At 43.4% G+C, this 14137-nt stretch overlaps 1 protein-coding gene across 3 annotated transcripts in view; it reads left to right on the forward strand.

Moving 5' to 3' along the window:
* TRERF1 (transcriptional regulating factor 1) overlaps nt 1-13090 on the forward strand; it is a 753074-nt gene extending 739984 nt beyond the window's left edge. For all 3 annotated transcript variants that reach the window (XM_085612831.1, XM_085612833.1, XM_085612832.1), the window contains one exon: nt 11075-13090. In XM_085612831.1, the coding sequence (XP_085468957.1) occupies nt 11075-11384 (310 nt within the window). In that variant the 3' untranslated portion in view covers nt 11385-13090. The remainder of the gene's footprint in view (nt 1-11074) is intronic.
* Nucleotides 13091-14137: the final 1047 nt, after the last annotated feature.

The following is a 14137-nucleotide window of genomic DNA, read 5'->3' on the forward strand; positions in this document are numbered from 1 at the left end:
TTCGAGATGATTCGGAGAATGAATGAGACACTGATGCTAATCGGATAGGGGTTCTGGGTACTGAGGTTAGTTTTTGGTACACCACAATTCACTGAGGTCCTGGTTCCCTGCGCATAGTTCTGTGCATGAGCAAATCCCTGCAACATGGTGCACCTAACGTTTTGGTCTTATGATTGAGACGCCTTAGTAGTGCCTTTATTTGTCCACAACACCCTCACTCTTGATTCCGGTTGACGGGAGTGACGGTTTAAACCTACCTAACTAGTTATTATAGAGGTTCTCTCAAGCTGGACAATTAAAAAGGTTTTCGTTTTATCCTATACCCTTTTTGTGCCACTGTTGATATAGATTATTTTTCTTCTCTGTGTCCTTATGGCTGAAATCGCTATTGCAGCGCATAGTCGCGCACCTCTCCGGCGTCATTTTCGCAGTTCGGGGTGCTGACGATGGGATGTCTATTATCTTTGTAGTGAGTGCCGATGCATCGCATCCCTATGAGCTGTTTTACTCTTGGGTTACTTTGCCGGCGGTGAATGCGGATGATAATACGTTTCACTCGTACACTCCTACGGCAGTCCCGGCTAATTACACGTCATATAGGACGCAGGAAATTCCAATTTCTGCTTGGCAGCGTCATATTTGGTTCAATGGCGCCCTCCCCCACACGGTTACACCGGTTCGTTTGGGCCCCTTGTCTATTCCAGGGTCACTTGGCCAGTTTTGGCCGGGTTTACACCACATCTACGTTATTTGCAAGCCCCGGTGGATGAGTTACGTCAACTCCATACCGCCCTAATTACGGTGCATAGGGCTTTAGTGCAATACGTTTCACGCAATGTCCAGGTGGGGGCACCTGGGGTTGCGGTGCAACCAGCTGGCCCAGCCGGGATTACTATTAGTCCCGTCATGGTTTATTCGGTAATGGGCAAGCGCCCCCAGAATAAGGACGATATGCCTTATTGGCTTGCTGAGAAATCTGACCAGCTGGAAGCAGTTTTTCCGAATTCTACTCCTGTGGAAAAACACAGGATCCTCACCATTAGTTTGCAGAAAGACTTAGTCCCAGAGGTAGCTGATTGTGATAACTGGGGTAAGGTGTTTGCAGCAGTCTACCCGAAGTGCTTCGGCACCCCGTCTATGGCTGTACTGCCCTCCGTGATCAAACGTGTTCAGGATCAACACGGTCCGGAGGCGGCGGTCGAGTTAGGGATGAGGCTTGTCGGCATGTTCGACGTATTTGCCACGCTCATCCCTGCTAACGTCAAGGGAGATGCGGTTAACTTTCAAGTGTGGAATGAGCTGCGCCTCGTCACCGACGTCGATAAACCCCGGCAGTTACCGAAGATTATTGCGAAGGCTTATAAGACCATTGGCCACAATAGTTTGGGGGTTAAGCTTTTTGTTCAAACAACAACTATGCCACCGCAAACTAAGACAGGGACGTCTTCTAAAGCCGCCCAGCTTTTCCTTAACAAAATTGGAAAGCTAAAAAACAGGGGAAGCAGCAACAGAAACAGGGGTCTCGTCCCGCGTCGCAGGTTCAATCGACTACTGAACGCACTTATGATTTGCGCGATCGCACTAGGATTAGGTCTCCTGATAGATTTCAGGTTCCTGAACAACGTTCTCCTTGTTCTTCTCAGGAAACATAGGTCTCACAGTCCGGTGGAGGAGAACGTGGCAAAGGTCGGGGTGCCCAACAAGTACGTGAGCAGCCCCGCCAGACTGACGGTAAAGGCAAGTAGGATGAATTTGCACGACAACGACCCCCGTTTCAAAAGAAGAAAGTCGCTGCACTAACAGCGAGGTATGCCACAGATAGTGAGAACGCAGCTTCGGAACCTGAAATGTGCACTAACGCTGCTAGACAGCGCAGCAGAGGTTACAGTAGTGCGGCAAGCACTGCGTCCATATCTGAAGGCAACAGCAACTGATTCATTCATTACTGTAGAAACTGCTGATACTAGAGTGGCTCCCCCTGACAGACTATATGACATAGTCCCTTTAATAGAAGGTAACATACAGTGTACCATAAAAGGGATTGTTGGGGAAAATCTGACCTCTACATATGACATTCTGTTAGCAGAGGCAGACTGGCCCCCAGCTTTCGTTTTGGCCGCTCCTAGAGGGGAGGATGTAATCCTCCCATCTTTCGCGCACACTGTGCCGAAGGATCAGGCTCGGAACTTTGCAGAAGAGTGGGATCAGGTACTTGCTCCGGCGTTGTACCATACTCAGGTTGAGTGGGATAAGTTGTCGCCAAGCCATGAGATTCCATTACGGTCTATGCCCCAGCCACAACCCCAATATCCCATGCGCCGCAAAGCTAGATCTCACGTCGCAGAAATCCTTGAACAATTGGAATATCAAGGTGTTATTGAAACATGTGTGTCACCCATGAATAATCCTCTATTCACTGTAACCAAACCTGATGGGTCGTACCGCCTAGTTTTGGATTACCGACATTTGAACTCTCATTGTCGGACCTGTGCGGTACAGAATACTCACAGTTCTGCCCTTGTTGATAGTCTGGTGAGAAAAAGGTTTAAAACCACACTTGACATATCCATTGGCTTTTATAGCCATAATCTGTCCTCTATTAGTAGTCAGTGGACAGCCTTTACTTCTGGCGGCAAACAAAAACAGTTTAAAAGATTAGCCATGAGCTATAAAAACAGTCCAGGTGTCTTTGCCGCTCGTGTAGTCTCTCAGAGAGTATTGACCCTGATGCGTACTCGTATGTTGATGATATCTATCTCACAGACGACGTATTATGGCCGCATCTGGGTCGCGTTGACCGCATCATTGTCATGTTTGCGGACTTCGGTTACAAATTCAACTTTGCAAAGTCACATATTGCAGAGTATACAGTGTTGTTTTTGGGCTATGAACTCAACAACGAAGGACGAGGTTTAGCACCTCACTTCCTGGAGAAGTGCCCATGCTTGCGTGCTCCAACAACTCTGAAAAAACTACAATCTTTGTTGGTTTTTTTTAATTTCGGGCGTACTTACATTCCTGATTATGCCCAGCGTATCAAGCCGCTATATGCCTTGGTACAACCTACTTTTTCCAAATCGAGCTGGCTGCCAGAGCATTCCGCTATCCTGCAATCTTTGCAGGCTGATCTTCTTGCTTCGAAATACTTACTGACGCGTGATAACCACACTAACCTGGTAATAATAATTGTGCCTGGTGCAGTGGGTTTCACATACTTAACGTTCAATGAGGGTGACAGTCCCCATTGCTTACAAATCTCACTTGTACACATAGGCTGAAATGCGCTTTTCCACTGTCGAAAAAGTTTTGACTGCGGTCCAGAAGGCGATTGTGAAAGAGAGAGCGCTGTCGCAGGGGAAACACATGTTGGTTGTCACACCGTATCCTGCCCTAGATGCGGTAACAAAAGCCAGTGTACCGAATTCCAAAGCTTTGCGTCCGCGTTGGATACAATGGGCCACTTCTTTGACATCGCCTGATGTCACTTACATCTTTGATGCCTCATTGCAGACTCAGGAGTATTTGCAGTATGAATTTGTTCATCCAGCTCCTCTGTCCTTGCGCGCGCTTGAGGATTACCATTGTATAATTTACACTGACGGTTCGGCGCAACCCGCGACGGATTCTAAGCATGCTTATTCGGCGGCCTGTGCAATAGTGGCTGGTACTTTCGTGAACAGTGAATTCAAATCTGATGTTGTGCACATGCAGACGTTGGGTGATTGTACCGCCCAGTTGGCAGAGCTTCGTGCTCTGGTGCTTGCACTGGAGTTTGCTGATCCTCGAGTCACTACTCTTATTGTGAATGACTCTTTTTACTGTGTTCAGTCTTTCAACGCCAGTTTATTCTTTTGGTCTCAAAATGAGTATCGTGATTCCAAAGGTAGCAAAATCAAGCATAAAATGCTTTGGGTTCGAGTCGCAGAATTTAAACAACGTCTGGCGCTCTTGAATGTAATTCACACTCTTGGGCACCAGCACGTAGGTGTCCACGCTGTTGGCAACAGTTTAGCTGATGAGGCAGCGAAAACAGCAGTGGCAACATATTTAGTAGCAGCAGTTAAGAGATCCAAAAGTAAGATTGATGATGACATCTTGGCAGCAATTGCTGTGACAGAGAAGGGTGATAATTACCCTCGGGGTTTCCCTTCTAAATACTCTTATAATTTAAGTACCTATGTGAGAATTAACGACGTTGGTGACAGATTGATTCCCAACGCGGACTGCAGACTTTCCTTGATAACAGCAGCTCACAAAGGTATGGCTTCTGCCCATGCCGGCGGTTCGGCGACTGTTACTCTCTTACAACAACGTTACTGGTGGCTCGGATTGTATAAACAGAATAGTGCGTATGTTCTTAATTGTGACATCTGCCAGCAGATACAACCTTCGACTGCCCCTCGCCCACCTCAAACACACTCGTACATCTAATAAACCACTTGGGTGCGTTTATTTAGATCACTGCGGTCCTTTCTCCTCTGATACTGCATACAAGTACATCTTAGTTGCAGTGGATTCGTGCACACGTTTTCTTTGGGTCTGGCCACAACGGAGTGCTGATGCTCGAACTGTCATCAGGGATTTGCGTGTCTTTGTGTGAATTTTTGCATGTGGTACCCTTCATTCTGACCAAGGTCCTGCGTTCGCCTCTAAGGCGTACAAAGAAGCCATGAGATCTTTGGGGGTCCAAGTCAAATTTTCGTCTCCATACCGGCTTGAGGGCAATAGTGTTTGTGGAGCGAATGAACCGTCAATCCCTGACAGCTAGGGTGTTAGGTACTGGCAGGAACTGGTTGGCCCATCTGTATAGCGTTCAACATGCACTTAATAATCTCCCTAGAAGGTCTCTGGGTGGGCGGACCCCATACGAAATGCTCTTTGGCATAAAGATGTTTGTCCCAGACTTTGATGGTCTAGACATGGCGGCGTGAGCCGCACCCTTTGATGTAGATGATCACTGTGCTGTATTACAGAATCTACAAGAGACCCGAGACAGTCTTGCAAAGGAACACTTGCCCTCCACAACTGATGCTGCGCTTCAGATTCCGGTCGTTGGCTGGCTACCTCGAGTTGGTGTCCTGGTCCGTGAGAAGGTGGAGAACAAGGAGGAGTTCGGCCCCTCTTATCGTGCTCCAGTACCAGTGCTTGGCGTGCAGGGTACACGAACAGTCATTTTACCTCCACTTCCTGGTCGCAAGGATAACGGGTACATCTCGATTGACAGTGTCAAATTACAACGAGTGGCCGATTCTTCTTAGTATGACTCCAGCGGTCTCTTGTCCAGCAATGCTGAGAAATTCTGTTTTGGCTCCGGCAACTACCAACAGGCCTGACATTGCCATCGAGATGCATACAGTTACTAATCCTTTATTGCCTCCACCGGCTGGTGTCCAATTGAAGATACTGAGTATACTTATCCCACAGATGTGTCGTTGCCTGGTTTACATTCAAGTCCAGTTGACCAGTCACGTTTTTCATTTGACACTAACTCTATGACTTCAAATGCCCCATCGAAAATTTCTATTTTTGCTGTTTGGTTTAAAAGACATTTTTTAATTCCCCCTTGGACTTACATTTGGCTGGTGCTCATAACTATTTTTTTGTTTATGTCCATTGGATTTGTGGTTGTATTTTTTCGTCTAGTAAATGGACACTATCTCACCGAAAGATCTACAATTAGGATTAATTGATGGGACTTTGGCCCCCCACTCCTCATCACACATCATGAAGAGGGACCAGACTTTTGTGAATATTACAGCCTGGCCTGTGTTAGATGGGATTGTATGGGATGCTGTTAAATTTCAAATTCATGGTCCCACATAGGTGATTAATGTCCCCAATGTACTTCGTGTTTCTATGGGGGGTGTTGTGAAACAAAACATCCGCTCTGATGATTGGGATGTCCAAGCCGTAGAGGCTCTTTTTTCTGATTTGAAATATTTTTATGCTGAAGATTTGTATTTGGACACAGCAAATTATGGTGAGTTGTTTTGCTACCAACACTTTGGCAATCATTTCCTGCATAAAGCAAATACATTTAGAAATGTTGTCAATTGTACACAATGGGAACATTGTCCAGCACCAGTTGAAGGCAGCTCCAAAACTCTGCTGGACAAATTTACACATTTTACTGACTTCAGCATATCTAAACCAGAAGCCTTTCAATTTAAATTGGCTACTGAGTCAGCTTCCAAAGTTAGACTGACCCACACTAAATTATTGTATTCCAAGTCCTTTATGGATGAATTAGCTACAGGGGGCTATGGGCTGTGGAAAGATACCATTGATCTTAAATCTGTTTGGGGTTCTAAAGCATGGCAGGTACAAGGTACGGAAGCTCTGCTTCGTGCTTGCCTTATCCCAAATCACATGTTGTTTTTGAATTCTTCCATTTATCAAACCACCTGCTTTGGATTGGCTACTTCTAAAAATATGCATTCCCCCTCTATTACTGATCTGGGCGCTTATCCAAAATGGAATAATCATACACATCTGTCCCTTGCTGCGTTGCAGTCATTCATTACAAATACATCCTTCAACATTTCCGACTTAGATCATGAAGGGTGGTTAATATGGCAGAAGAACTCTGATTCTTGTCAACATCGTTTTCTGGGTCTGTACCCTGGCTATACACAGGTTAGGGTGGACCCCCGATTTGAATCTTCCCATTCTGTGACTACCTATTCTGTAGGGAAGTTATGTCAGAACTGGCTGCAACTTTCCACATTGGCCTCTGTTAAACTTAATTTATCAAAATTGAATGACCAAGTGGATTTGAATGATTTTGTTAAGGGTCCTGTGGGTGGCAGGTCCAAAAGATGGGTGTATGCTGTTTATAACGAAGTTTGGAAATGATCTCAAATTGAAGCAGCTTCCAGATTAAGGGCTATTGATCAAGCCAATTTGGAAAAAGTATTAGCTGTCATCGATAATAGCATTAACACCCTTTCTTCCAGAATTTACACAGTAGATAATATTGTTTCATCTGTTGTTGATATTGTACAGGATGATATGTCTGTTTTGTACCATGGTCAAAATCAGTTGCGTTTTATAATGCAGTGTGCATGGACTTTACAAACATTGAGGGCTAGGAAAGTTCCCTGGGACTACATGAACACATCATCTTTATTCCTGCCGTTTAATCTGACAACAGTTCATGTCCATGAAGGATGCAACATACTCATTACTGCATAGTGAAAAGTTGGAACCTTTACCTTTCTCTGTGGCCGAATGAAACTCAGCTGTGTGGCTTATCCACGGTTTAATCACCTTACCATTTCCATTGTTTAAGTTCAGTTCATGTATGAAACATTATGTCCTAGGCATATACGAACCTTTGGGTACTGCTTTCCTGCATGAAGTTTGGTCACTCCCCTTTACATACAGGTGCCTGAGAGAGGGTGAAGAAGGTTATTTAAAAGGAGAGGAATGCACTTCCACACCTGATCACTCAGTAGTCTGTATGAAACATTATGTCCTAGGCATATACGAACCTTTGGGTACTGCTTTCCTGCATGAAGTTTGGTCACTCCCCTTTACATACAGGTGCCTGAGAGAGGGTGAAGAAGGTTATTTAAAAGGAGAGGAATGCACTTCCACACCTGATCACTCAGTAGTCTGTAGGAACATCCAATTGAGTGGCGCCTGCAACGTTCAGGCACCGAATTTAGCTTGCATTCTGAAGGGAAATCCTGTGCCAGCAATTACACCCACTTTTACATTATTAGCTAACGGTAGTTATTTGCTTTTAAATAATGAGGCATGTTGCGGGATGCTAGTGGGGATTCCGTACATTGTCACTGTCTCACAGCGCGTAGTCTGTTGTAGAAGTGTCCTTTTCCCACCCCCGCATGGGAGACTGGATGTATCCATCTGGCCTTCCATCCCAGCCTTGGAACCGGAGTTCAACAAGATGAGCAGAAGGGGAGCTCTATTGTCTCAAAGGGAGGTCGCTCTGACTTCCTCCCGTGAGACTTTCGTCCTTCACGTGGCAAGCACCCGCACCGAGGTGCATGCGCTTTTGAGTGCTGATCTTCCCCTTCATTTCGGTGCTCTGATTCATACTATATTCGGTGCCTCGTCAATAACTAGCTTGGTGCATTTTTTCAGGGTTGTGGGCTCCGGCCTCTGACCTCCTTCCAGGCAGTGTTTGGTGTGATGCCGGCATTTTTTCATTATATTTTTTCCAGCGTCTTCGGCGGCCTTCCATTGGTCCTCGCTTTGACTGCTGGTGTGCTGCTGTTGATTTGTTTTCTCCGCAGTGGCTGCACGATATGTATCACATTGCAACCCCACTCCCCGGCTGCTTCAACTGCGCAACCGGTTGCTTGAATTCTATGGAACATTGCCCCTGGCCACTTTAAGCGTAGCCTATGGATTATCCTTCAGGTTCTCTTACTTTACTTGCGTGCAACCTGTTTTCCATTGCCTAGATTGTCCATTCGAATGGGCTCTGTATTTGTGCCTGCCGAACACGGCGTCTTTTGCCCCGGATTATGATCGACTAATAAGTCCCTTAGTGGCTCATGAGTTGGACTGTTCTGGCATCGGGATTATGGCCTGTGGAGCGACACATGGAGTCCTAGGAAATTGGTATATATATACGGCAGCATATGGCTTCTTGGCAAGAAGTTATCTTGAAGAACACGCAAGTTGTCCTCTATGCTAGAGGCTCCTGTTATCGAAGAACATGTATGTTCATTTACTTTACTTGACTGGATGGCTGAATCTTTTACAGAACATTATAATGACTTCCTCTTGGAGGCAGTTGCTACTTATTGTGCATACACGTTGATGGATTGAAATTGGCAGCTGTCCATCTTCCGCACGGAGATTTTTTATTTTTATTTTTACTCCAAATTGGGCTGCGTCACGTCCCTGAGAGATGTTTTAATTTTTTCCCTTTTCCCAACAAATTTTTCGAACTGTCACTACCAATTATATGGATTGACAATAGAGGACCTTGGTTCTGTCTCACTCGAACTTGAACTCTGCGTTCCTACATTGATTCCCTATTCTGTTCATGGTCCGATCAAGGGAGGGTGTAGTGGAGACGGAGTTCTATGTACACACATTGCTATGTTAGCATAAGCGACTTAGATGTAAAACGCCATCTTGCCACTTTGCTGCATTTGCACACAACACTGCAGGTAGCTTTTTCTTCACATAAGAACGGTCTGTTGTTCACATCCCTAGACGTGCACCGCGACCTTAGTCTGAACACTGTGTGCAGAAGCCGTCAAGGTCAAATAAGAATGTATGCTTTTGAATTCAGGTTGATCGGCCCACGCTCTAGCCATAACACGCACACAGCTGCAAATATCTGAAACTCAGGTGTCTTTAATACTGCATTTGCATGCATGATTCAGGCACTTGGGGAAAACCTTTCCAGACACAAAGAGCAGAGCTGATCCTGTGATGTGATTCACCTAAGCTGATATTTACGGTATGGGGTTCCCCATTCAAGCCTAGAGATCTTCTATTAGTTTCATAAAACTAGTTTACTAGCGAAGGGAGGGGGGTTGTTTTCCACTATCATTTGTAATATGATTTCTCCCTTCATTTTCGATGGTATTGTAACAATGCTGATGGTTTTGTTTTTAATCATTTGTCTGCTTATGTTGGGCAAAGTACTGCACCTTAGAGCAAGTAGGTAAAAATAAACATTTTAAACGTTACCGTGTCTCTGATTACTCTTGTTGTGGACTGATATGAGAATAATAACGACAAGGTGTTTCTGATTCCCACCATTCCTGAGAGTACTCTAATCCGCTTGTTCTGGGTTGTCTAATCATTGGTAGCTTCAAGATGATACGGAGAATGAATGAGACACTGATGCTAGTCGGATAGGGGTTCTGGGTACTGAGGTGAGTTTTTGGTACACCGCAATTCACTGAGGTCCTGGTTTCCTGCGCATAGTTCTGTGCATGAGCATAATCCCTGCAACAACTTTCAGGTGATAGAACAAAGTGATCAACTTGGTGGGCAGTCATCTATTCATTTGTTTCCCTAGGTGACATTCGTACAGATGTGTTGCTCTCAGGTTGGGGACACACAGTTTAAATCATATGATAAGCAACTTATGGTCACTCCAGGAAACTCTGCTTTGCATAAACATGTATGAACAAAGCGATTGGTCGCGCTTTGGTATTTCCTGTTGTCATTGTGAGGACATCAAATGCAAGTTCGGTTGAATCCCACAATGATTTTTCACGCAAACAATTATTGTAGAGTAAGCTCAGGCCATCTATGTCCATAGCCAATGAGATTGTGGCATTGGGTGTTCCAGAGGAGAGCCATTTGGCAGGACTGAACATTTCAGAGTTGGAAGCCCTAAACAGATGGATGATGATCAGCCACGACAGAGGTGTTCAAGACTTGGGGTAGCCGTACGGGGATCTTTTCATAGCTGTTCTGCAGGAGAAATTACATGACAGATGCTTTGCTCCTGGTACATTTCTTGCAGGGGATTGGCGGGAGAAGGTTTTCAGATCGAGCAGAAATACAATCTACGCTTTGCTTTCTACCGATTTGTAGGTTTAAATTTCATAGGAATTTAAATTACTACCACATGTTTTCATTCTGGTAAATGACATTTTATAAATTGTGAAGATTTTTTTATGACATGCAGTTTTAAAGGTGTAAATACTGAGAATAAACATTTTATATGTAAATTGTAGGTCCTGCCTTGGTCCGTAGCCAACGGTCTCTACTGGTCTCTCAGTGTTACAAACAGCGGCCACCCATAATTCAATAATGACTGAATTCAGTCATATATGAAATCTTTTCCTAAGTTACCAACTCGTTTCATTACAGGTTGATGGTTCGATGTACATCTCTAAATTTATTGTGTTTGCCTTCAAGGTGTCCCTATTATTTGTCATTTCGTTAAGATTGTCAGACTATACTGTGTGGGTAGTGTTTTCTGGCATCTGAGGACAACAGAACTCCGTGTTAGGCAATTTTTAGAATACCTAAAAAATGAATAATTCTCAGCGTAATGTTTCTGAACTAAACTCAAAGTCTATCAAAAACGTATCTTTTTCATCTTTCTTATTTTTCCTTAATATTTCAGGGTCTTTTTTAAGATCAAAAGCCGCAACGCACATATGAAAACTCACAGACAACAGGAGGAACAGCAAAGGCAGAAAGCGCAGAAGGCTGCCGTTGCAGCAGAGATGGCAGCCACCATTGCAAGGACTGCTGTGCCCATGAGTCATGGCTTGATTCCTTTCGATCACCTGATGAGACACATGGAGCACGACTTCGATGAACATATTGCTCATGATCTGGGGGACGTCCTGGATGATACAGAAGTCATGTCCGCCGATTTCCTCCTGGACGTCGACGGTGTAGGTTTACTACAGGAAGACACTGAATTATAGGTGAAGCCTCTTGTGCTCTTGGAAAGCATCTGGAGATGTTCCAATACATCGCACGAAAACGGTTGGCTTTGCAATCTCATTTGGTTGAACTGGTGGCTTTTGGAGTGGGGAAGTCTTTTTATATTGATTTTCTCAATTGAATATTCCGTTACCGATCTTAATGTACATTTACATCAGCCTGAGGCCAGAGACCACCGTTTTACGCTCACTGCGTACTTCATTCCAGGGCTATTTTTATGCAAAGCATATCTAGGGTCTATGCACATGCAAGTAAGAAGACTCCTTAGGAAGCAGATTGGCATGAGAGGATCGCTGACAGTGACCTTTAAAAGTTGTACAACTAACTAGACTGCCATTGCCTGTATACCACTTCAAAGCACAAAATCTCATTTTTTACAGGTGACAAAACCTGACCTCTACTAAAGTAAAGAGCGGAAACATTGAATTTACAGTGACACAGCAAGGTAGCAGTGTTCTGGTAAAACTATGCTGTAAACTATGCAAAAAGTAGCATGTAAAAATAAGTACATTTGGGTGTATATCAATTAATTTGATAACATAGTTAAAAAGAAAATAATAGACACTGAAACCTGTGGAATATTGTCTTTGATCGGATAGGGAGCTGTTTCGGAAGAAGAATATATTAAATGTTGCAAATCTCACAATAGGTAAGTAAAACACAATGGCCTTTAAACTTATCAGTCAGGGATTTTCAGGTCTTATCCTGCTAAAGGATACTGTATTACGCTTACAATTCAGACAGAATGCGACAAAAGATAATTTTATGCTGAAAATAGGGTTCTGTATCTTTATTCTGCTTACTGGCTTGCCACAGAATTTGAACTACTTGCTTGAAAGCAGATTGAACTCTGGAAACCTAAACTTGAAAATTTATCACGCTCAAATGTTAACTGTTCCTATGCAAATATTGCGCTTAACTTTCTGAAGTTTTTTACTCGGAAACCGTGTTTGTAAAATGCAGAGTATATTATTGTTAGCTTTTGTGTTGATCAAACCTAAGTTTATTTTCCAGCCAACAGTTTGTGGTTTGCTTTAGGTGCCAAATGTACTCACTAGTGAGTTAGTCTGCTCTGTCAAAGCTGGTTTGTATGGCAGTTCTGAAAAGTTGATAAAACAAAGCCATCGTTTTTTGGGGAATATATTTAACTACTGTTCATATTTTATTAGGAAATAACTGTACATATTTTATGGGCTCGGTTCTAAAGAAAATTATTTTGTAGTTGTATTAAAAAAAGTATGTATTGAAAAAGAAGGCCTTGTCTTCAAAGTGCACCTGCAGCCTTTTCTGTGAATGGTTCCTGTTGATTTTGCTCATTTCTTGGAACAAATGCCTTCTTAATCCCCTGGGTGTCATTTATTCAGGTTTGCACTATTGATCAACTTATTTCTTTGTTCATGAGTTTTTTTCTATTCTAAATTTTAATATGTATGTTTTTAAGAACAATATATTTGGTACATGTCGAAAAAGCACTATGTATAAAAAGTTCAACCATTTTTTGTAGCAAGCAATTTGTTTCACAGTCAAAATCAACGGATTAGTGTAATGTTTTTGGCATAGAGAGGACAGTATTTTCTAGTGAATTTTGTACTATTTTACCAAAAAGTTCTTTATTATGTCAAAGGTTTTGTACTTGTGACAAATATTTCTTTTAAATAAATTAATCTAAGACACAGATGGAAAAAAAGAGGTTTTTTTCTACCACCATTATTGTCACAATTTCTTTCTCTAGCATTACTTCAAGTCAAAGCCTCATAGTGTTCCCTCTACCTTGGTTACTGGGTATAGTGTCATTACCTTGGCTACTGGGTATAGTGTCATTACCTAGCCTAACTGGACAAATAAGCTATTGACGGCATTGTGATAAAAAGAGCACTCTTTCCTTAAATGGTAGTAAGTAGAGGACCAAGTTACCGTGATCCCACAAGAAGAGTCGATCTCTGGGTCAGAATTATTGACGGCTTTTGTTCACAACGTGGTGCTAATCATCTTTCACCTCTTGGCTCTCTTTCCAAGAATTTGGTAGCAAAGCTATTCTTTTTACAGCACAATTCCCCAAACATATTAACTAAAAAGCTAAAAGATTTGCCGTCAGTTCTGTTGATACACCTATGAAATATTCCACTACTTCAGGGTCTGACATAGTGCCCATTAGCAGTTTTGCTCCACAGCTCTAAATCACATATGCACTTAAAAGAAAATTGTATGCTGCTTCATTATGGTCGTTTCTCTGGCTGAATGGGCCTGTTATTAATAAGCACTATTATCATGATTTTTCTTTTGCCCTCACTTTGGCACTCACATGGCACAACATCATGGTCTGATGATAATGGCCATTGTTGGATTTGCCTTTCTCTACTCTGGTGCCATGCACACTTCTGTGCATTTATTTGTAGTCTCAACCTGATGATTCTGACAAAGTTCACCCTTCACATTGTGCCAGAGACTCATCCAAGGCATCTCTGGGACGTCTGTTTGTTTTCCGCTATTCGTTCCATAAACACTGTTGCTCGCCTACCTTCCTTTTTCTGTGGCTTTTTGTGTTCCCTGGTGGCTCTTACCCTTTCCTTTATTGTGCATTTTAGGCACTCCCCCATCTCCTCTGCGGGTTATCTTCAGGCTAGTTTCGGCAGGCTCATGGGTCTCCCCAGGAATGCTGTGGGGGTTACATCTGTTGGTTGTATGTGCTTGTAGGAATGATTTCCCTGAGGGAGTGTATAGAGTTGGGGGTCTG

The sequence above is a fragment of the Triturus cristatus genome, chromosome 6 (assembly GCF_964204655.1).
Source record: "Triturus cristatus chromosome 6, aTriCri1.1, whole genome shotgun sequence".
NCBI lineage: Eukaryota > Metazoa > Chordata > Amphibia > Caudata > Salamandridae > Triturus > Triturus cristatus.